A 20,712-nucleotide genomic window follows, 5' to 3' on the forward strand; every position below is an offset into this window, starting at 1 on the left:
TCCCTTAGGATGTTCATTTTGCCCTTTGCAAAAGCTGTTCCACCAAACTGTTTCCCAAATGAAGTGAAGGACAAATTTAGGTTGGCTTCTGCTGTTGCATGCATGCCGAGTTCAGAATGTGACATTGGGGGGTATATTCTGAACTCATTTGCACTCATGTAAATCCAGAGTCACACTGTGGATTTCAGCTTAAATTGCTCCAGGTTTCCTGCGGTGTCATTGTGACCAGAGCTCAGTTTTTTTATGCTGTTATGATGAGATGAATCTTTATGCTTCATGCAGAATCAGTGTTAACTTTTTTAACTTCCCTGTGTTGTCCCTTTCAGTCATTGGAAGCGGCCATCGGACAATTCGAAGTTCCGGTGCTGAAATAAGGACATCTAGTTCTCCCGCGGACAACATGGACAGTCTGCCCACATTTGGCTCGAGTGGCGAGAAGACTTTGCTATCTGTCACAAACAACACAGGGCCCGCAGCTACAACAGAAAGCGTCATTTCTGACACTGAAAAAATCAGCTCTGTGCATTTGATGGAGCACTTCTCAGTAGACCAGAACAGAAGTAGTAATATTTCTTCAAGTGATGCAGATGCCACTGAGCTTGGAGTTGTGCCTGTGGTTACACATTCTTCCAAGACACCAACGGACTCATCTGCTCAAAGTGAACATGCAGGTAGGTTTTATCCTATGTAAGTGCCGGAGGCTCAGTAAATCCCACCCAAGCCTCTGAAACAAATGCAAGCAACATTTTCTAAGGGACTCATGCTCAGTTGTTGGTACCTGGGCATATCTGTGTTACTGCTTATAGTAGGGCAGCTGCCACGTCTGCCCACACCAGCCATGTACATTGAAGCCTCCAGTTTGTCCACTGGACATGTTCCTGGGAGCTTTGCTGGAAGTTAAACTTCAATTTATTTCGTGCTCCCTGTGCCATGTTCAGGACTTACCCTTGTCTGCAGGGACAAGGACAAGAATAAGGCAGCAGCAATTCCACAGCTACGTGTGCCTGACATCCAGCCCTTCTGTGTCCCACTTCTTGTCTTGACTGCTTGTAATTAATGCTGCGCACAGGGGGAGAGAGGAGGAGGAGGCAGGCCGATTCCTAGAAGTCTGCTTGAGAAATAGGAAGCATAGGCTGCTTGCAGATGTTAAAAAAACCCCAAAAGGTGCTTTACTTTAAACTCAGCGTGCTCCCATGCCAAGCCCAGTACATGCCTGGAAAAGGTAACAAGTTAGCTGGACCCAGCTTGCCCAGCGTCTGTAAAGAGCAGGTGCTTTAGCAGGGCTTTCTGGCACTTTTATCTAATAACTGATTAAATCAGCTGTTAAATAAAAGCATCAAAAAAGCCCCACTGAAGCTCCTGCTCTATATGGGTGCTACAGAGCCGGGTCGAAGTAACGCACTGCTTCTTTCGGTAAAGCGTGGGGTTTTTTTTTTAATGTCTGGAAGCCGCCGTAACGTGCAGCAAACATTAGGTAACGTATGGGAGGAGTGGTTTGTGGGCAAGCTGCGGACTACCCTCGGGTTCAGCTGTAATTGGCAGCAAGGGAATACACGAGTTTTCTGAGACAAGGATCTGAAATCCGTGGGCTGATTTGGATCCTTTTGTTTGTGGGCTCTTAAAAGAGATACTTGATCTTCTTGACTAACCAGTAACTCAGTGGGAAGGAATCTTGTTGTTTAATTTACATTTACTGTCTATTACTAAATTCATCCTTACCATCCAACCTTGTGGCACTGCACACTGCAGTAATTAATGTCTTTGGCTTTCAAGGCCTGATCCTTATTTTTACTTAGGCCCTTTCTACCAGTCGGGCAATGTAATGGAAACTTTACACTAGTGAGACTTAAAGCTCATGAAAGTTTCATGTCGTGGTTTCCTTCCAAAGCCCCTATCCTGAAAACACCTGACTGCGTGCCTACCTTAACTGAAGTTCACAGGCTTGTTACCTTTTGTGAGATGTTGCCTATGGTGAAAAATTGAGCAGTTTGCAAAATCAAGAGCACACTCCCTCCTCTGCTGTATGTGCATGCTGATTGCAGACTTGGCTTCTAAACTTTGCTTCATTCCCTTAAATCAGGGGCTGGCAAACTGACCAGGATCCAGATCTGGCCCATAGAGCTGTGAGGCTTTGGCAGCTTGTGGCAGCAGGGGCCTGTCTTTTGGCTGAAAAGCTAGGAGCTTCACCCATGCTGTGCCATGGCCAGCTGCCAGCAGCGGTGGCGGCAGCCCATCTTGGACTTGAGCTGGGTCATTCTGGCCCACTGCTGCCTTAGATAACTAACATTGCACCGGTATACAGCATTAGGATTTGTCACGAGTTTTATGGTGAAACATTTTGGAAGAGAGAGAGACACGTTCCAGAACAGTGAATTGTCTTAAGGTTTCAGGGCTTTTCCCTCAATTGTGGGACACTCAAATTCAGATCCCTCTTGGCCCACTTTGTAACTGGGTCTTTAACCTGGGCATCCTACCTCCCTGGTGAGAGTCCTAGACATGGAGTGATTGGCTATTTTGGAGTGTCTCTGGATCCCTTTCATGGCTTTTCATAGAAAAGGTTAAGGGACTCATTTTCAACCCCCATGGGAGCTGGGAACAGCTTTCCAGAACTCATTATTTTTCAATAATGAAAATACAAATATAGCAATATAGAAACATTGCTTTCCAGCCAGTCAAGCAACGTGGGAATCGTATCCACTTGTATGAGTCAAAACTGGCAGGTCTTTAAGGCTGCCATTGGAGGGGCAATTGGTGTGACAGCAGTCAAGATCTTTTGACTTTTCCTAATGGATTGTTAATTTCCTTACTTTACATTTCAGTCATTGGAAGTCACCACCAGACCCTGAGCAACTGGCATGCTGAAAAAAGGACTTCTAGCTCTCATACTGAAAGCACGTATACTGCAGTTGCATTCGGTACAGGTGAAGACAGGACATTACAGTTGTTGACAAATCGCAGTGTTTCAGTTGATATGCTACCAGGTTCTGGTTTTCGCACAGAAATCCCAGTGTCTTCAGATCTTACCCACCGTTCCTCTTCGGTATCACAGGCTGGAGCGTCAGATATCCCTGATTTCCCCGAATCCTCAACAGGGTCATTGCTTATGCAACCCTCTTCAAAAACTCATTTTCCAGGTGAGCTTTGTAGTCAATAAAGTTGGCACTTCATAGTAAATGTCACTTGAAATGTAGTGCTAATACTTGGCATCTAGCTATTTGCTGTTGAAAAACTGGAGGGTGTACAGAGCCAAGCCACAAGAATTATCTGAGGGCTGTAAAATAGGCCTTGCAGTAAGAGGCTCAGATACCTGCCAGAAGACGGCTTGTTTAGTTTAGTAGGCAAAGACTTAACAGGATCCAGTAGCTGGAAAGGTGAGACTTCACACGTTCAAACTGGACATTGGGTGCCCTTTGCATGAGTGAATGTAACCAACTGCTGAAGCCACCAGCCTTGAGATGTGCTAGATCACTAGAAATCTTTAAATTGGGGTAGGTTGTTTCTCTAAAATGTGTGCTCCAGATCAGCCATGGTGAGCATTGATACTAGGGTCACTCCTGCACTCAAAAGCCATGAACTGGTTTTAAAGTAACTTTCATCCCTCAACTTTGCAGAGCTCCCTAAGGGTAAATCTCTGTGTTCCAGTTTTATAGGCAGGAAAATAGAGGTGATAAAATGATTTGTCAGAGGTGAGAAAACCAGTTACTAGAAGAGTCAGGAGTCGATCCCATAGGAACCTGGGTCTCCCAGCTCCAAGTGATGGTGCCTATCCAATGCAACCAACACTCCTCCAATGTGTCGTGTCCTTTGGTCGATAATTCTTGCTAAAGGCTATTCTAGCTTTTATATGGCAATGGTGGGTTGATTTTGTTTTGTTTTTAAGGATTCAGTTATTCCAGCAGATTTTTAATGTTCCCTTAGTGTTTCTTGGCTAAGTGAGCGTAGTGAACAGAGTGCTGTCACTCATATTGGGCACTTGGTGCATTTGACTCATGCGCTTTAGGACGGGGTGGGCAAAGTCTGGCCCACAAGCCAGATCAGGCCCACAGCCGACTCCATTTCCCAGCAGCCCTGGCCCGTGTCGCTCTGGCTGGTTTCCATGGAAACCCCAGGAGTGGCGGGGCGGTGACAGTGTGGGTCCAGGGTCTCCGTGGAGACAGGCCCGAGGGGGGCTGACAGGATGTGCAACTGAGCAGGGTCCGGGATCTTGCAGTGATGACGGTGCAGGCCAGTGCTAGGGCAGAGCCATGATCTGCTGCCTGGACACCCCTGGGGCAGCGGATCATGGTTGTGCCCCAGCTCTGGCCATCGCCGCTGCAAGATCCCGGTCCCAGCCCCGGAGCCCTTCCCCACCCAGCCAGCGCTGCTTGGGCCGGTCTCCATGGTCCCACGCGGTAATGGCCCTGCCGCTTCTGGCATCTCTGTGGAGACCGGCCAGAGCAATGCAGGCAGGGGCTGCTGGGAAATGGAGCCTGGGCACTAGCCAGATCTGCCATTTTGCACACCCTGGTTTTAGAAAGTCCCTTGATCTCAACCTCTTAGTCTTGCTGAACATGATTGCAAGCATGCTGTGATGCTTGCATTATTTACTGTGCTATTCTGAAAGTGTCAAGCAAGTAGTTGCCCCCCTCCAAGACAGATCGGGCTCCTTCCCAAGTTGCTTCCAGTTGGGGGGCCCATCAAGCTGGTCTGCACTCCCTGGATCCCTGGGACACCAGCTGGGCTCCGTGCTGGTAAAAGGGCCCATCTACATAGGTCCGATTGCAAGGCTGGGTTCTCATCGACAGCGTAGAGACAGGCACGGTAGAGATCAAAGGGGAAAGCAAAAAGACTGCAACATATAGTGCACGATTCAATATGCATCGTTATTAGATCATTGATCTTTTTTTTTCCTTCCCGTGACTTTCATCTTTGATATGTTTTCAGGCCATTCTTCTACAGGCACCTGTCAATACTTTCAGGGTTTCCTGCATACAAATGTCTCGATCAATGCTTTCTTTCCGTGGAATTATTTATTTTCTCAACATTGAAGTCTTTTATTTCCCGTCTCTTACGTGAATATGAATAGTTTTGGAAGAAAATTCCAATACTAGTGTTTTGAAGTATGACATCTTAATATTTCTTTATTGGATTTCAGCTGCTGAAGGTCAAAAGCAGCCAGCCAGCATCTCAGATACAGAGGGAAAGATTGCCAGTTCTCACAGTGACATTGCATACGTCGCAACTCCATCCCTGCGGGGTCTCCACGAGAGGACATTACGATCATTAACAGACACCGGCAGCTCCACCTCTAGTGCTGAAATATCGAGCTCTTCAGATGGAACTGAGTCCTCATCTATAATGTCTGTCCTGCAAATTGGTAGAAATAATAGCTCACTGGATGCCATGGGTTTTACAGAGAATTCAACCGACCCTTTGCATAAGGGTTCGCTCACTGCTACAGAAAGTGTTTCTGCTGGTGAGCTGGCTTACTTCAGTAGTTTTTCTTTGTTTATTTAAAAAAATGATTTCCAATATTAAAAAAAAGATAGAAAATGTTTACTTTTTATTTTCAACTACAGAAAGAATAATATCCTGCTTTATTTACATTGGCCTACTTTCCCCTATTTTTCAAAACATTTCACAAAGAGGTGAATGTGATAAGTGCCATTATTAAGGATTGGCAAATATGGATGTGGACTTTTTGGGAGGGAACTATTTTGGCTTTTCACCCAATTAAAAATTCTGTTTTCAGATTTAGGGGGTTTTTTTAAACACGTAATTGAAGTTTGCCTCTTGTTTTCACAAAAATGTTCTTGTGGTCAAAAATCCCAATTTTCCAGTGAAAACCCATCTTGACTACATTTTGTTTTTTGACCCTCTCATCTCCGAATTTCTACTTTACAGAGTAGGGATTACAATAAAGTATGGAGAGATTCTCCCCCGCCCATACACACCAAGGCTGGGTTGTAAATACAGTGTTCCCAGTTCCTGCCCTGTGCTTACCCATAGGAATATGCTGCTTCCTATGAATTGAATCTGGTTATCAGTAACTCCCACTGAAGGTCATGCTGAATTGCTTATGTTCTGTTCTTGCTATGCCATGTTTGTGGGTCTTGATCAGTTATTCTGGAGGAGTCCAGTACCCTCTGATTCCGCTGCCTTTGAACTGCACAAGTTGTGTAATAAGTTATTCAGCGTGCTTATTCTGTGCAGTTGAATTCTTGTAGATGCCAGCAGCACGGACTGTGAAACAATGGGACTAAATGGCGAATCGAAGCAACTGCGGGGTTGTTATTTTTATTTACTTGCACTTTTTGTGCCTGTGTGTCACTTTTTTGCTAACCATAATTCCACGGGTTCTCGAATGTAAAAGATTCTTATCTTACTGGATTGACCTTCCACCCAAATCCCTGCCAGTGCTATCGTCCTCCGAGTGCTGTGTGCACTGTTATTATATTTCCAAATATAAAATTGAAATTGGTCTTTTTTCACATTTTAGCTAGTGGAAGCGGCCACCGAGCAGTCAGAACGTCAGCAACAGAAGAAAGGATTCCTGATTCTGGTGTCACCGGCACATCTGTTTCAGCAGCGTTCCCCAGAACAGAGGAGAGGATGTTTCCGTCTCCAACAAGCAGCAAGCAGCCTTCTCAATTAACACACAGCTCCAGCTCTGGTGCTCAACTGCGCAGCATGTCAGATGTAATCCAGTCCTCGTCTGCATCTCCTATAGCAGAAACTGATGGAATAAATATTTCACCAGATGCCACAAATTTCAGAGAGCCCTCAACAGATCCTTTGCTTACGGATTTTCACTCTTCTTCAGAAAGCGCATCCACAGGTGAGCGTATCACTCCACCAGCTTGCTGATTTATTATAAATATTTTTTTTTTTACAAAATTTCCCCACCGTCACTCTTCAAAGCTGGGATTTGAACATATGTGTCCCTTCCCATGTCCTAGACTGTGCACATGGGATCGGGTTGCTTCCCATGAATGGAGTTCAGCAGTTCCCACTTACGGCTATGCTGGACTTCTGTTGCTCTCGCAGATACCTGACGTAATGTTTGTGGTTCTTGATCAGCTGGGCCAGCGAAGGAATCCAATATCCACAGAGCTAATACCGCTGAGTCTTACACTTTTTAAGAAAGGTCTCTTATTCAGTCTTCCACCCACTCTCAATTTAATTCCAGGGATTTCTAAAGTCTTATGATTCCTGTGAGTGCCAACAGCAGCATGGATTGCAAAGCTCCCGAACTGAACGGGGAAGCTAAGCGTATCTTTTTTGTGATCTGTAATCCATATGTTCCCAAATATAATCAATTCATATCTTTCCAAATGAGCATTTTCCCCAGCCTGAAAAGTTCTTGTAACTGATATCCACACCAGCGCTGTCTGCTCGTGGTGTTACCGGGAGGAAACTCATCTGTTTATTTTTTTGCCTAAGGTATTGAAAATTTGTCTTTGTCTTATGTTAGCCAACAGAAGCAGTCACAAAACATCTAGCATGTCTGCACTGGAAAAAAGGAGGACTTCCTACTACGATACCACCAGTACGTACCTTTCTACTGCATTCACCGGCACTGGAGAAAGGACATTGCGATCTCTCTCGCACAGCAGCAAGCCTTTGTTTGCAACAGAAAGCTCCACCTCTAGTGCTGAAATGTCCAGTGCTTCAGGTGTAATCCAGCCTTCATCTGCTGCAGAAGAGACTCAGGGATTTAACATATCCTCTCAGGCCCCAAGTTTTGCAGAGCGTTCAACAGATTCCCATCCTCCTTCAGAGAGCGCTTCTCCAGGTGAGCATCTCAGCCCACCAGCTGCTTGTTTTATTAAAAAAAATGCTTTGTATACAAAATATATAACTTTGCTGGGTTTTTTTCAAATAAAGGAACACTAATATTATATTTTACACAAGCATGGCACTTTTCCGTAGGGTCACACCATTTCTCAGTAGTTGGAGGTATGGAAGGGCTTGTTAGAAAATGGGGTTAAAAGGGCAAAACTCTTCTTCTTTTTTTTAAGTGTTATCTAGTACGTATGTCTGCTTCAGCCAGGGTCTGATTGCAGCTCATGGGCATGTATACGAGCTCACTGTAAGCTGTCTAGGTGAGTTCTGTGCTGCTGTGGCTACGTTGTTATTTGATGCAGACCTGATGCACTTAATCAGTCTCAACCACGTGAAAACAAGCTACACGTATAACTTTGACTGCAACTTAGACATAACTTTAGTTAGAGTTTTGCCCAGAATTCCTACGAAAACTTTTCATTTGGGCAAAGCCCCGTTTTTCTACCAAAACCAGTTTTGACTGCAAAGTTTTTGACCATCTTTGGTTATGGTTTCTGACTCTAGTGCAGGGGTGGGCAAAATGCAGCCCGGGGGCTGAATGCGGCCCGCCAGGCCATTCTATCTAGCCCACGGGGCCCCTAAAAAAATTAGAAAATTAATATTTATCTGCCCCTCGCTGCCTATCATGTGGCCCTCAATGGCTTGCCAAAACTCAGTAAGTGACCCTCCGTCCAAAATAATTGCCCGCCCCTGCTCTAGTGTAACAACCTACGGGTGCCTATCCACGAGCAGGGAGGTTCCTTCGATGTGCTGTCATTCCAGTGCATCAGAGCAGGCTTGATTAACCGAGTCTGCTGGAGACTGGCAATTACTGCGCTCCTGCAGCCTCTTGTGTCTTGTGTATCAGCATCCCTGTGCTTCAAAAGGGTGGCAGGGCGTTGTATCTAAAACTCGCCAAACAAGCTTTAGATAAAGCACCCCCACTGCCGTTTTGAAGCACGGGGATGCTGATATACGAGATGCGGTGACGCTTTAATTACAGCAGCTCTTGGAGCTACTCTAATTAAAAGCACCTCCCCTCCACTCTCCGAGCATCTGTATAAACATCCCGTGGTACAAAAAAGAGTGCTGGTGAGCAGTTTCTGCACAGTCCCATAGCAAAGCTGGGATTTGAACTCAGGTTTGTTGAGTTCCTGCCCTGTGCTGTACTCTCTGCATTGTGGTGCTTCCCGTGAACTAAGTGTAGTCATCAGTAATTCATGCTTAATGCCCCATGAACTCATGTCCTTTGAGACACAGTATAAAATTTGTGGTTCTTGATCAGTTGTACAGATGCTCAGTATTCACTGACCTCAGAATCCTGAGTCACAAGTGGTTAAATATCTTGAGGTCATTTGGTATTGTATCCATACTATATTAGATTAAAAACATTTCTGAAGCTTGTAATGTTTAACTGCCAGCAGCATAGAGTGCACAGCCATGCAACTGAGCAGTAAAGTTAAACACCCAAGTCTTTGCATTTAATTTGCTTTCATTGTCACTTTTGGTGGCTTTATTCTTTTTTTTGCAAGCAATCCATTTTATGTGTTCCTGAATTATAAAATATTCAGGCTTTTTCTAAAATACTGTTCTTTCTCCAGCTTGAACTCCTTCTGTATCTAATACCCATATTTACACTGCCTGCATCTGGGCATTATTGGAAAGATACTCCTCCATCTGTTTATAATTTCATAAGCATAAAACCAGTTTTCCTTTATGATATTTCAGAAAGTGAAAGCAGCCAGCAACCAACTAACATTTCAGTGCTGGAGCAAAGGACTTCTGATCCTCGTGCCACCAGCATGGTTATTTCAACAGCATTCACCAGAGCTGGGGAGAAGATAGTGCAATCTCTAACAAACAGCAGTCTGTCCCCCAGTGCAGCACAAAGCTCTGCTTCTAGCACTGACATACCCAGCTCTGCAGATGTCACTCAGACCTCCTCTATATCTGCTAGAGCAGAGACTAATAAAGGAAAAGTTACATTGGGAGTCACATATTTCACCGGGTCCTCAGCAGATCCCATGCCAACGCATTTTCACTCTGATTCACAAGCTGCTTCTGCAGGTTAGTTGGTCAATCCATGTGCTTGTCATTTTACAAGTTTTGTAGATTGTTTTTAAATCATTCTCATACGACATGCATACTTTTTCAAATAAAGGAAGACTAATATTGTATTTTATACTTACGTTGCACTTTTTCACAGCCCTGTAAGTACAGGCATTGTATTCTATTAGAGCACATTGAAGGTGGTTTCTATGTCAAACAGTTTCCATTTTTGAGCTAGCAGTAATTTGGGGTGCATGTGTGTCTTTGTGTTTGGATGCACGGGCCCATGTGTGTATTTTCCATTAAAAGACAGACGGACCTACACACGCACAAACACACACATGAGCATGCAGGATTTACCATTTTTTAAATTAACATATTTGATATCGAATATATGTGTATTTTAAGACTCCTACAAGCAATATCTGCACCTGGGAGTTTTGGGAAGATGAATCGATTTGACTTTAATTATATGGCATTATAAATGTTCTTCATCATGTTTCAGCGACTGGAAGCAGCCATCAATTAATTAACATCTCAAGTACAGAGAAAAGGTCTCCTGGGTCTCATACCACTAGCACATACATTTCAGCAGCCTCCACAAATGGGGGAGATAGGATGTTACGATCTGTAACGGAGAGCAGCAGATCTGATGCAACACAAAACTCCCCCTTTGGTGCTGAATTATCCAGCGCTGCAGATGTGACCCAGTCCTCATCTATGTCTTCTACAGCCCAGACTACAGGAATGAAGAATGCCTCATTCAATGCTACAGATCCCCCCCTGCTTACAGATTTCAGCCTTGCTTCAGAAAATGTTTCCACAGGTGAGAAGTTGAGACCATGTCTGTTGTTTTCCAGTGCTTTAAAGATTATTTAAAACATTCTTATACCAACTGCTCATTTTTATTTTTTTAAAAAGGGGGAAATATCGTGTGTTCTGGTTATGTAGCACTTTCCTTTACATTTCAAAACATTTCCCAGCCATGCAAAGATTTTCAGTGGAAAATTTCAAGGCTGAAAACTTCTTGATGCGTTGTTCTCAGCGGTTAGTTGCAATTTTTTACAGGAAAAAGATGCAAATTGTGAATCTAGAAATTGTGTTTGTAGTACTTGGATATCGATTTTTGGAAGAGTCCAATATCAGTTGGTGGATGTTTCTAAATTATTCAGCTTAGCAATTCTGCTGAATATAATTCCAAGCCTTTTTATAGGTATATCATTTTTTGTGTGCGGCAGCATGGAGTGCAGAGGGCGAAGTTGAACATACAGCTTCTTGGTTCCACACATTTATTTTTCATGGCTTTTTCTCTCTTTTTTTGTGAGTTTTTAATTACAAGTGTACCTGCATGACAAGGGTTATGTCTTAGCAAATTTGCCTTTTCTCCAGGCTGAAAACTTCCCATGGTTTATATTTGTGGGTACTGGGCATTACTGGGAGTAAACTCATCCATCTGTTCATAATTTCCCCATGCATAAAGCAGTTTTCCTTATTCTCTTTTAGTCTTTGGAAGCAGCCACCAGGCAATTAGTATTTCAGATACAGAAACAAGGACTTCTGATTCTCCTATCACCAGGTCAGCAACAATCACAAGAGATGTGGAATGGAGTTTGTCTCTAACGAACACCAGCACACCTTCTGATGCAAGAGGAAGCTTTGTGTCTAGTACTGAAATGTTAGGCTCTTCAGAGCTGATGCAGTCTTCATCTATATCTTCTGTAACAGAGGCCCATGAAACTAATAGTCCATTACGTGCCACAGATTTCACAGACCTTTCATTGGATCCTTTGCTTACACATTCCCTCTCCACTCCAGAAAATACTTCAAGAGGTGAGCTGCTTTTTAATAGGTTTTAAAATGATTTTGAAAGCTCTTCGTAAACCAAATATTTTATTTTAAGTAAAGGACGACTATGATTATATTTTGCACCTCTGCAGTACTTGTTCCGTCGATCTTGAAATGTATTACAACTACATAAGCCTGGTAAGTCTTGCTGTTAGAGACTGTTGGAGTGTGGTGCTAGTTTTTCTTCCCCTGGAATATTTCCATTTTTCAATGAAAAAAAATAGTATATTGATGTTTTGTTTTTAAACATTGAGCATAACCTTTCTAGATAAATTTTCCTGAATGTATTGAATGTTCATTTAGTCGCACAATATTGTTTGACTAAAAGTTTTCAGCCCTCTGCTCATTCTCACGGTTTTATAGGTGAAGGCCATACAATACCATAGAGACTGATTAAGTGATTTTTCCAAATGTCATACAGCAAAGCTGGGCTTGGATTATTTGCAAGCAAGCTAAGGAATTACAGGGATGGATGAATGGACTATAAGGTGGATCAAAAACCGACTGGATCCTTGGGCTCAAAGGGTAGTAGTCTGTGACTCAATGTCCAGTTAGAAGCTGGTATTGAGTGGATGCCCCAAGAGTCAGTCTTGGAGTCAGTCTTTATCAGCGACCTGGAAGATGGGATGGAGTGCACCCTGAGTTAGTTTGCAGATTATAGCAAGCTGGGCAGAGTAGTAAATAGGATGGAGGGCAGGGCTAGGATTCAGAGAGACCTTGACAGATTGAAGGATTAGACCAAAAGGTTAACGGCTTACTGGGCTGCATTAGTAAGAGTGTTGCCAGCAGATCGAGGGAGGTGATTCTTTCCCTGTGTTCTGCACTGGTGAGGCCACATCTGGAGTCATGTCCGGTTTTGGGCCCCCCAGTACAGAAATGACGTAGACAAAATGGAGAGAGTCCAGCAGAGGGCAATTAATATGATTAGGGAGGGTAGGGCACATGCCTTATGAGGAGAGGCTGAGGGAGCTGGGCTTATTTAGTCTGGAGAAGAGAAGATCAAGGGGGGATTTAATAGCAAACTTCAACTCCCTGCAGGGGGGCTCCAGAGAGGATGGAAACTGGACTGTTCTCAGTGGTGACAGATGACAGAACAAGGAGTAATGGGCTCAAGTTGCAGCAAGGGAAGTTTGGGTTGAATATTAGGAAAAACTGTCTCACCAGGAGGGCAGTAAAGCACTGGAACAAGTTACCCAGAGAGGTGGTAGAAGCTCCATCCTTGGAGGTTTTTAAGACCCAGCTAGACAGAGCTTGGGCTGGGACAATCTAGTTGGAGACGGTCCTGCTTTGAGCAGAGGGTTGGACTAGACGTAACCTCCTGAGGTCCCTTCTAACCCTCATTTTCTATAATTCTGTTCTTTTGAGTTCCTGGCTTATGCTGTAGCCACTACCATCAAATTAAATACTATATTGAATTGGTTGTATTTTCTGAAGTATTTAATATGATGGCTATTGCTGTTCTGTACTGGAAAAGGAATTCAGTCTTCAGTGATCCCATATATTTTTAATCTGTCTCCCTTACATAGTATGCTACCCCTCTGAAATCAAGTCCAGTCATTTCTATAGTTTGAATAACAGATGTAGGGACCAGTAATATGGAGAGCAAAACCAGGGGACTGAATGGTGAAGTTAAGCATATAGCTCATTGATTCCACAGCTTGTTTTTCTTGCATTTCTCATGTCTTATGCCACTTCTTTGCAAGAATTCCATCTATTCCACAATATCACTATTTCCAGATTGAAAACTTCTTAATGTTAATATCCCTATTCATAATGTCTGCATCTGGGTGGTATTGAAGGAAAACTCATCCATCTGTCTATAAGCTCATATGCATAAAATTGTTTTTCCTTGTTATGTTTCAGCCGCTGGAAGCAGCCATCAATCAATTGGTGTCTCAGCTACTGAAGAAGGCACTTCTGGAGTTTCCACCACCAGTTTTTACATTTCAACAACCTCCAACAGAGGTGAAGAAACATTAAGGCCTCTAACCAACAGGAGCACTTTGACTGATACAATGGAAAGTCCCAGTTCTACTTCAGCAAATACTGACTTGACAGATCTAAGCCCGTCTTCGTCTTCCTTAGCACAGTCTAAGGGAAGCAGTGTCCCATCAGGGGAGGAGGACTTCAACCAGCTTTCAACCAAGACTTTGCTCACACATCCTTCCAAGATCCCGAGTTATTCATCTTCATCAGCTAATCTTTCAGGTGGGCTTTGTCACTCCTGGCGTGTTACTGCACATTATAAAAAGAAAAAATCAGCCTCCCTTCCAAAAAGCTGAGTCAGTCCTTTTATTAAAGAATAAATTCCCCTTTAATAACTTAGACTCCTTCCTGTGAGATGTAATCACATGACCCTCATTGCCATCATATCCACACATCTCACAATCTTTAATGTGCTTGTCTTTGCAACTCCCCTGTGGAGTAGGAAAGTGCTGTTTTCCTTGTTTACCCGTGGGGAATTTAGGCCCAAGTAATGTATGTCAGGCCACCAGGGAAGTCTGTGGCAGGACTTGAACCTTGGATCTCCGACATGGCAAGCTGGTGCCCTAACTGCTGGACTCCTGTTTCCATTCTGCGTGGCCCTGAAGGTTTTAATCACAGGCTCTTTTATTCTTCCGCTACATAGTGCCACCAGCATCTGCTTTCATTACACATGTCCTGATAGGTAGTAGCTTCTTTTGGTGAATGGTTCCCAGAGTAAAGCATTGCTTGGCATGAATAAGAGGGGAGACTGAGGCCGTCAGTGATTCTTCACCAGCTAGCAGGATTGGATGAGGCATGCAATCCTGGTGGTTAACATCTACACTGTACCTGTAAAGATATCTATTGGCTTTGAACTCTAGTTCCCAAGTTGACTAGTTGTAATTACAAACTTCCCTTTAGTGTCACCATTCTCATGCTTGTTGAGCTGCTTTTTAGAGAAAGCTGCCAATACCTCTAAGGGTTCTTGAGTTAAAAAGCTCAACATCTCTCCCACGGGGAGCTTTGCTTGCATGTGGGCAAGGGAGACTGCCAGGAAGAAAAGTTCAACTTCCTGAGTTCTCACGGTGAATTTGTATTGGGCCTGGCATGGTAGCAGAAGGTAGAATAGCTTTAGGGCTGCTCTAACGTGCGTCTCCTTGTAGGAATTTTCATTCTCTTGGGAACAGATGCAGTTCAGACATTCGCTGCCACCTCCCTAGCCTAATATGGCTCCAGTGATCTACCTTCTCGGTTATGAGTGAGACAACTAGCACAGAAGTTCACTAAGTGTGCTGACTGCTTCGCTATGCCAGGACAATTTTCTCTGGGGCCAGGTTCCATCACTGCCCCTTTTTTCCTCCTCTGGAATAATCATAAAAATTTAAGCCACATGTTTCAATAGGTTGTATAATACATAGGTCAGTGCATGAGGGTGATTGTTAACATACCTACTGTTCCAGATGTGCATATGGATTTTTTTCAGCCATCAGAACCCATTCAATAATATGTATGTGTAATATACAGTTTCAGATGGAGGAAGAAAGATTTCCAGTTCCCCTACTGAGAGTACATACATCTCAACCACATTCAGCAGAGGTGTGGAAAGGACATCCCAGTCTGGAACTACCAGCAGCATAGCCACAGAGACAACAGAGACTTCTGCTACTGATACGGATACGGCCAAGTATTCAGATTCAACCCAAATCTCACCTTCAGAAGTGCTGACTGAAGGAAGGAATTCTTCATCAAGGGATGATGCACGTTTCACTGAGCCTTCAACTAAGTCTTTGCGTCCATATTTTTCCAAGGCCTCAACTTATTCCTCTGAAGCTGAGGATCCCTCCAGTGAGTTTCCTGAACTCAGCAATCGCATTTTGATCAGGGGAACATTCTCTCCCTCTTCCCCATTGTGGATCTGTTTTGACCAGCAAATTCAAAGCTAGTGCATTTGCCAGCAATGGTATTAATGAGTCCTAATGCAGTAATCCCCAGTGCATGGGCTCCAGACTGTCTCATATTGCAGAGGGCCACAAGAAATTTTGCTTTTGCCACATGCATATTTGTTCAGGTTGACAGGGAGAGCAAAGTTGGATGTTGCCTGCAGCATGCTGCTCACTCAATAGAATTGTCTGTGGGCCAGCAAAGTTTGGGAACTTGACTGCTGCTGAAACAGGTCTGTTCTTTCATATCACATATGCAGCGGTTGGTATGGACTAGAAAGCTAGCAAAGCAGAAGAGTAGATGGTATCTTTTTACTGTAGGAAAATGTTTATCTCCCCATAGCTTTGGCTTATACTTTAATAATTGTAAAGCAACATTACAACGTTAATGACACTCATTGTGTCTATACGTTTCACCTTTAGAGGAACCTGCTGAGGAATGTCCTGATCAATGGACACTTATGGCATTTTTACACATGCTTCAGGGGCAGGCAGGGTGGCGCTTTAATTAGTGCAGCTCAGAGCCACTCTTACTAAAGCGCCTGCAGCGTCTTGTGTGTCAGCATCCCCGTGCTTCAAAGTGGTGGTGGGGGTGCTTTAAAGCTCATTGAACGAGCTTTAGGTAAAGCACCCCCCACAATTTTGAAGTGCGGGGATGCTAATACACAAGGCATGGAAGCTGCAGGAGCGTGCTGATCAGATAATTAGATTAATTGAGTCTTCTCTGACATGCTGTATTTACAGCATGTCAGAGCACCCCCTCCATGTCCCCCCCGCACATCTACAGGAACTCTTAAATAGATAGAGTTGCATGTGGGATTTAGTCTGGCCTTATTTTTTCAGCTGAAAACTGGTGCAGAACTCTTAAATGCCATTTGATCTGGAACTAAAAACAATAATTTCTACTTTTTCATCCCATTTCAGCAACTGGAAGAAGCCATCAGTCACTTGGCAGCTCAAGTACAGAAGAAAGGATTTCCCGTCCTTATACTGACAGCACGTATGCTTCTGCTACATTATCCAAAAGTGAAGAAAGGACATCACAATCTCTTACAAATGGCACATCTACCCATACAACAGAGCGCCCCACTTCCTATACAAAAATTGCCAATTCCTCAGAATTATTTCATTCGTTTTCAGAGGTACAGACCAAAGAGATGAATGTTTCAGCAGATGACATGAGTTTAACTGGGCTTTCCACGGAGACCTTGTTTACACATTCTTCCAAGATACCAACTTATTCTTCTTTCCAGAACGTTGCTTCAAGTAAGCTTTTGTATATACATTTCCTTGTGAAGGAGGAAAATATTTTCATGGGCATTGCTTTAAGTTAGTGTGTGCAAAACAAAATAATGCCATATAAAGGAATTCCTTTATATGGCATTATTTTGTTTTGCACACACTAACTTAAAGCAATGCCCATGAAAATATTTTCTTCCTATGAAGGCCTGAAGATTTTTCTAAACCAAAGCAGGTCAGTCCCTGAAGATTGGTATTATTTAATTTGGAACAGAGGAAGAGAGTATACCTTAAGTATATCTTAAGTATACCACACTCTTACGGGATAAATTATGAATCGGGAAAAGGACAAATGGGTTTACCTGTTCAGCTTCCATAAAATGCAAGAAAAGTGAACCCAGTGATCACGTTATATTAAAAGGCAATACGTTTTATTAGGACACAGTTACTATGTGGGACTCAGTGCTGCAAGAGTTTGATATTAAAACTTTAGAAAGTGATAAAAAATGACAACTTGACTGTCACCCCATACATGCACCCTTTGCAAAATGTATTGCATGCTAACACCTAGAGTTTACTGGCAGATCACCACCGTATGAATTGGTGTCGTAGATGGACTCATATGCAGACTGGTAATTTTTATGAATCAGACTCATTATTTGAATAAAATGGCAATATTGTTTGATATAGATCACCACCATTTTAATTAATCTTTATTTTTAATTCTAGGTATTGCAAGTAGCCATCAGCCTATCAGTGGCACTGACACAGAAAAACGGACCTCCGCTTCTCAAACGGACAGCATGTACAGTTCAACCACATTCAGCAGAGGCGGGGAAAGGACGTTATTATCTATATCAAGTAACAGCACTTCTACAGACTCATCAGAAAGTTCCACTTTTTTTACAGAATCTTCCAACTCTTCCAGTATATCCCAGGCCTCATCTGTGTCACAGAGTAGAGAAAATAATGTATCATCAAGTGATGGGACCGTCACGGAGCCCTCTACTGAACCTTTACTCGTTTATTCTTCTAAAATTCCAACTTACTCTTCAACAAGCAGGATACAAAATACAACTCTGTCTTATACTGGCTCTGAATCAGCACCAACTGGCAGCTCATCATTATCTTCATCAGGGTTTCAGTCTTCTGCCTCAGTGTCTTCATTCTATCGATCACCTTCATCAACACCAGCACCCCCTCCTTTGTTCACAACATCACAATCGTCTCTACCACCAACTTTGTCAGTCTTGCCATCAACATCGCCTCCGCCTCTCCCTTTATCATCTTTACCTACTTCCTCACCAGTCACAGCATCATCATCATTCTCATTCTCATCACCTTCATTCTCTTCACAATCTTCATCAGTACACTCCAATGACAGCTCTCAAACCAGTGCGTCCACGGTTACAACAGGAGCGACAGATGGGAGGGAGCCGTCCACGGCTGTGTTTTCTGGGAGTTTGCCCGGAGAATACGACAATCACAGTAGCACATACCCGTTGAAGGAAAGCACTGGCTTCAGCTCCACAGAATTGCCTCTTTTTCCAACTACATCCACGGAGCACCTTGCTAAACATTCAGCATTCATGCCAACTTCTTCGCTTATGACAGAGAGCACCGCGGGGGCAGCCACTGTTGCCACAGGGGACAGCATTGAAAAGACACCTTCGGTTTTGACAACCGTGAGTCTGAGCATGGGTACGGAGATGACAAACGAATCAACCACTACCTTGCCAAGTCCAACAAGTCGGGAGGAAGACTTCGCCGTCGTGGAATTAACAACAGAGAAATCCAGCACTGTGACAGCACGTGCAACTCTTGGGCTGACTACGGGTCATTCTGCTACTACAGAAGTCCCGAGAGTTCAAACTGTTGCACCCACAAAGTTGGCCTCCATCACTGGAATAACTACAGAAGTGATGGAAGCTAGCACCACAGCTAGTATTAAACTCACCAAAGAAAGTATCCCGGCTACTCATTTTTCTGCAACAACTTCCATTAGCAAAACCACTGCTGGGTTTCCTAGTTCTTTGACAGCTACTACCAAGCCAGCTATTGTTGCTTTAACTACCACCACAGTGACATCTTCTCATACAACAGGTAAAGCATCTAAAGTGCTACACAGAAACCTGTCATGTAGAATAAATATTTGCATCAAATGCAGCCCTGATACCAGTACCAGTGCCTGGTTGGGTGCCTAATTCCCTTTTCAGACCTGGGCCTTAGTTTTAATCACCTGGATTTTTAAGCATTGGATACAAAAGGCGAGGATTTAATAGTAGTCTTCTTATGCAGAGCTGCTTGAAAAAATGCTGAAAGTTTTGGTGGAAATGTAGCAAAAGCTTTAGTGACAACATTCAGCTGAAATTGTGAAAATGCAAAACAGTTCTCTTTATTAATTGAGAATCAGTGTTTTTTTAACTTCTCTTTACAAATAGAAATAGTCCACATTTTCTTGCATACCACCTGCGCCCAAGTAGGACATACATTTGGGAAGACAGAATGAAGAAATAAAAATCTTTTCCACGTGGAGCAGGGACCAGAGCCTACTCTTCAGCTCAGTTGTCCTCCTTTTCCTGCTCACGCAAAAAGAGAAATATTACAGTTTTGACCTTTTCACAGCTGCTGTCAAATTGGCTAATCTGCCAGAAACTACTGCCAGTTCACAAGTGGCTGTCAAAAGGGTTAAAACTGTAACAGCTGCTTCTCCTCCTTCCATGCCACCAGCTGTGGTGGGGAGGGAGTGAAAGAAGCAGAAGCCGTTACGGGGGCTGTTCAGACAGAAAAACAGTTTCACTCTAGAAGACATGCTTCCCAGTTTTGGAGGGCTATGTTTTTGGGGAGAAGTATGTGTGGTATGTGAGTAAATATGCTATGTTTGTCCATGAGAAAAGACAGTTGGTTAGCCATTGGTATGCAAGTTGAAGTGTGTCCTGATGTTAGACCTATGATCACTTTCTATCTTGCTAAATAATCTCTCTTTAAAGAGCTGCCACTTCTTGTTAGCTAGGTTTAGGCCACATACCTTATCTTTGCTGTCTACACCTACAACCAGTGGGAAAAGTTTAGGCAAAATTTCTGCATTGATTGTCATTGCTTATCGTTCCAGAACATGGAATAATGAATGGTATTAGAAGTGGGAATAGTGTAACTTTGGCAATAAATTTGCCTCATAAAACCCGAATGCATCATTTGGCCAAAGCAGGCATCTTCACACTTTGCTAAAGGAAAGGTCTTTCTAGGAATGAGCTTGGAGCAGTTACTCATCCTTGCGGGGTTGAGGAAAAGTAGCTGGGGCTAAGTGTGCAGTGCACTAGAAGGAGGATGTGAAGGTGTTAGTATAACAAAAAGACTGCAGGATGAATGATTTAATTTCCCCCTGTTGTCAATCTCCTCATCTTCACAAGTAAGTCTGTTCAGTCAAGTATTTTACCAGAATGGAAACGTAATCCATAATTCAAGTCAAAGGTACTGAGCAAAGCACTACAAGGTGTAGCATTTACTAATTTCATTAGTCCCGTTCATGGCAGCGGATTGCTTTCATCAGCACCACGAAGAGTAGTAAGTATTGATGAAGCTGGTCATCCAGTTTTAAAGCTTTTAAAGGCTTTAAAAAGGGAGGGGAAGCTGGTGTTACGCTCTAGCTTTTACATCCTCTAGTGATACAGGTTAGATAAATCACCTTAACTTTGACACAGGGAGCCTACAGATGTTCAGGGCCCCATTCCAACTCGTAGTGCTGAGTTACAGCCCTTCCCCCTCGGATGTTTGCCTGTTGAGTCTGGGGTGTGGAGGGGGGCTGGAGCCAGCCTACACAGCCCTGGTCAGCAGGCGGGGTGCTGCAAGGAAGCTGCCAAATTGTCCAGTT

The 20,712-nt window shown here is 43.5% G+C and overlaps 1 protein-coding gene across 1 annotated transcript in view; it reads left to right on the forward strand.

Moving 5' to 3' along the window:
• HEG1 (heart development protein with EGF like domains 1) overlaps window positions 1-20,712 on the forward strand; it is a 110,584-nt gene that overhangs the window by 34,861 nt on the left and 55,011 nt on the right. Inside the window, exons 2-13 of the mRNA XM_019522559.1 lie at window positions 327-671; window positions 2,820-3,134; window positions 5,135-5,455; window positions 6,479-6,817; window positions 7,454-7,774; window positions 9,532-9,870; window positions 10,358-10,678; window positions 11,356-11,682; window positions 13,561-13,905; window positions 15,187-15,507; window positions 16,527-16,868; window positions 17,571-18,944. Coding sequence (XP_019378104.1) covers window positions 401-671; window positions 2,820-3,134; window positions 5,135-5,455; window positions 6,479-6,817; window positions 7,454-7,774; window positions 9,532-9,870; window positions 10,358-10,678; window positions 11,356-11,682; window positions 13,561-13,905; window positions 15,187-15,507; window positions 16,527-16,868; window positions 17,571-18,944 — 4,936 coding nt within the window. The 5' untranslated portion in view covers window positions 327-400. The remainder of the gene's footprint in view (window positions 1-326; window positions 672-2,819; window positions 3,135-5,134; window positions 5,456-6,478; window positions 6,818-7,453; window positions 7,775-9,531; window positions 9,871-10,357; window positions 10,679-11,355; window positions 11,683-13,560; window positions 13,906-15,186; window positions 15,508-16,526; window positions 16,869-17,570; window positions 18,945-20,712) is intronic.

This window comes from Gavialis gangeticus, unplaced genomic scaffold, assembly GCF_001723915.1.
Source record: "Gavialis gangeticus isolate Ggan-Ray unplaced genomic scaffold, GavGan_comp1, whole genome shotgun sequence".
Taxonomy (NCBI): Eukaryota; Metazoa; Chordata; order Crocodylia; family Gavialidae; genus Gavialis; species Gavialis gangeticus.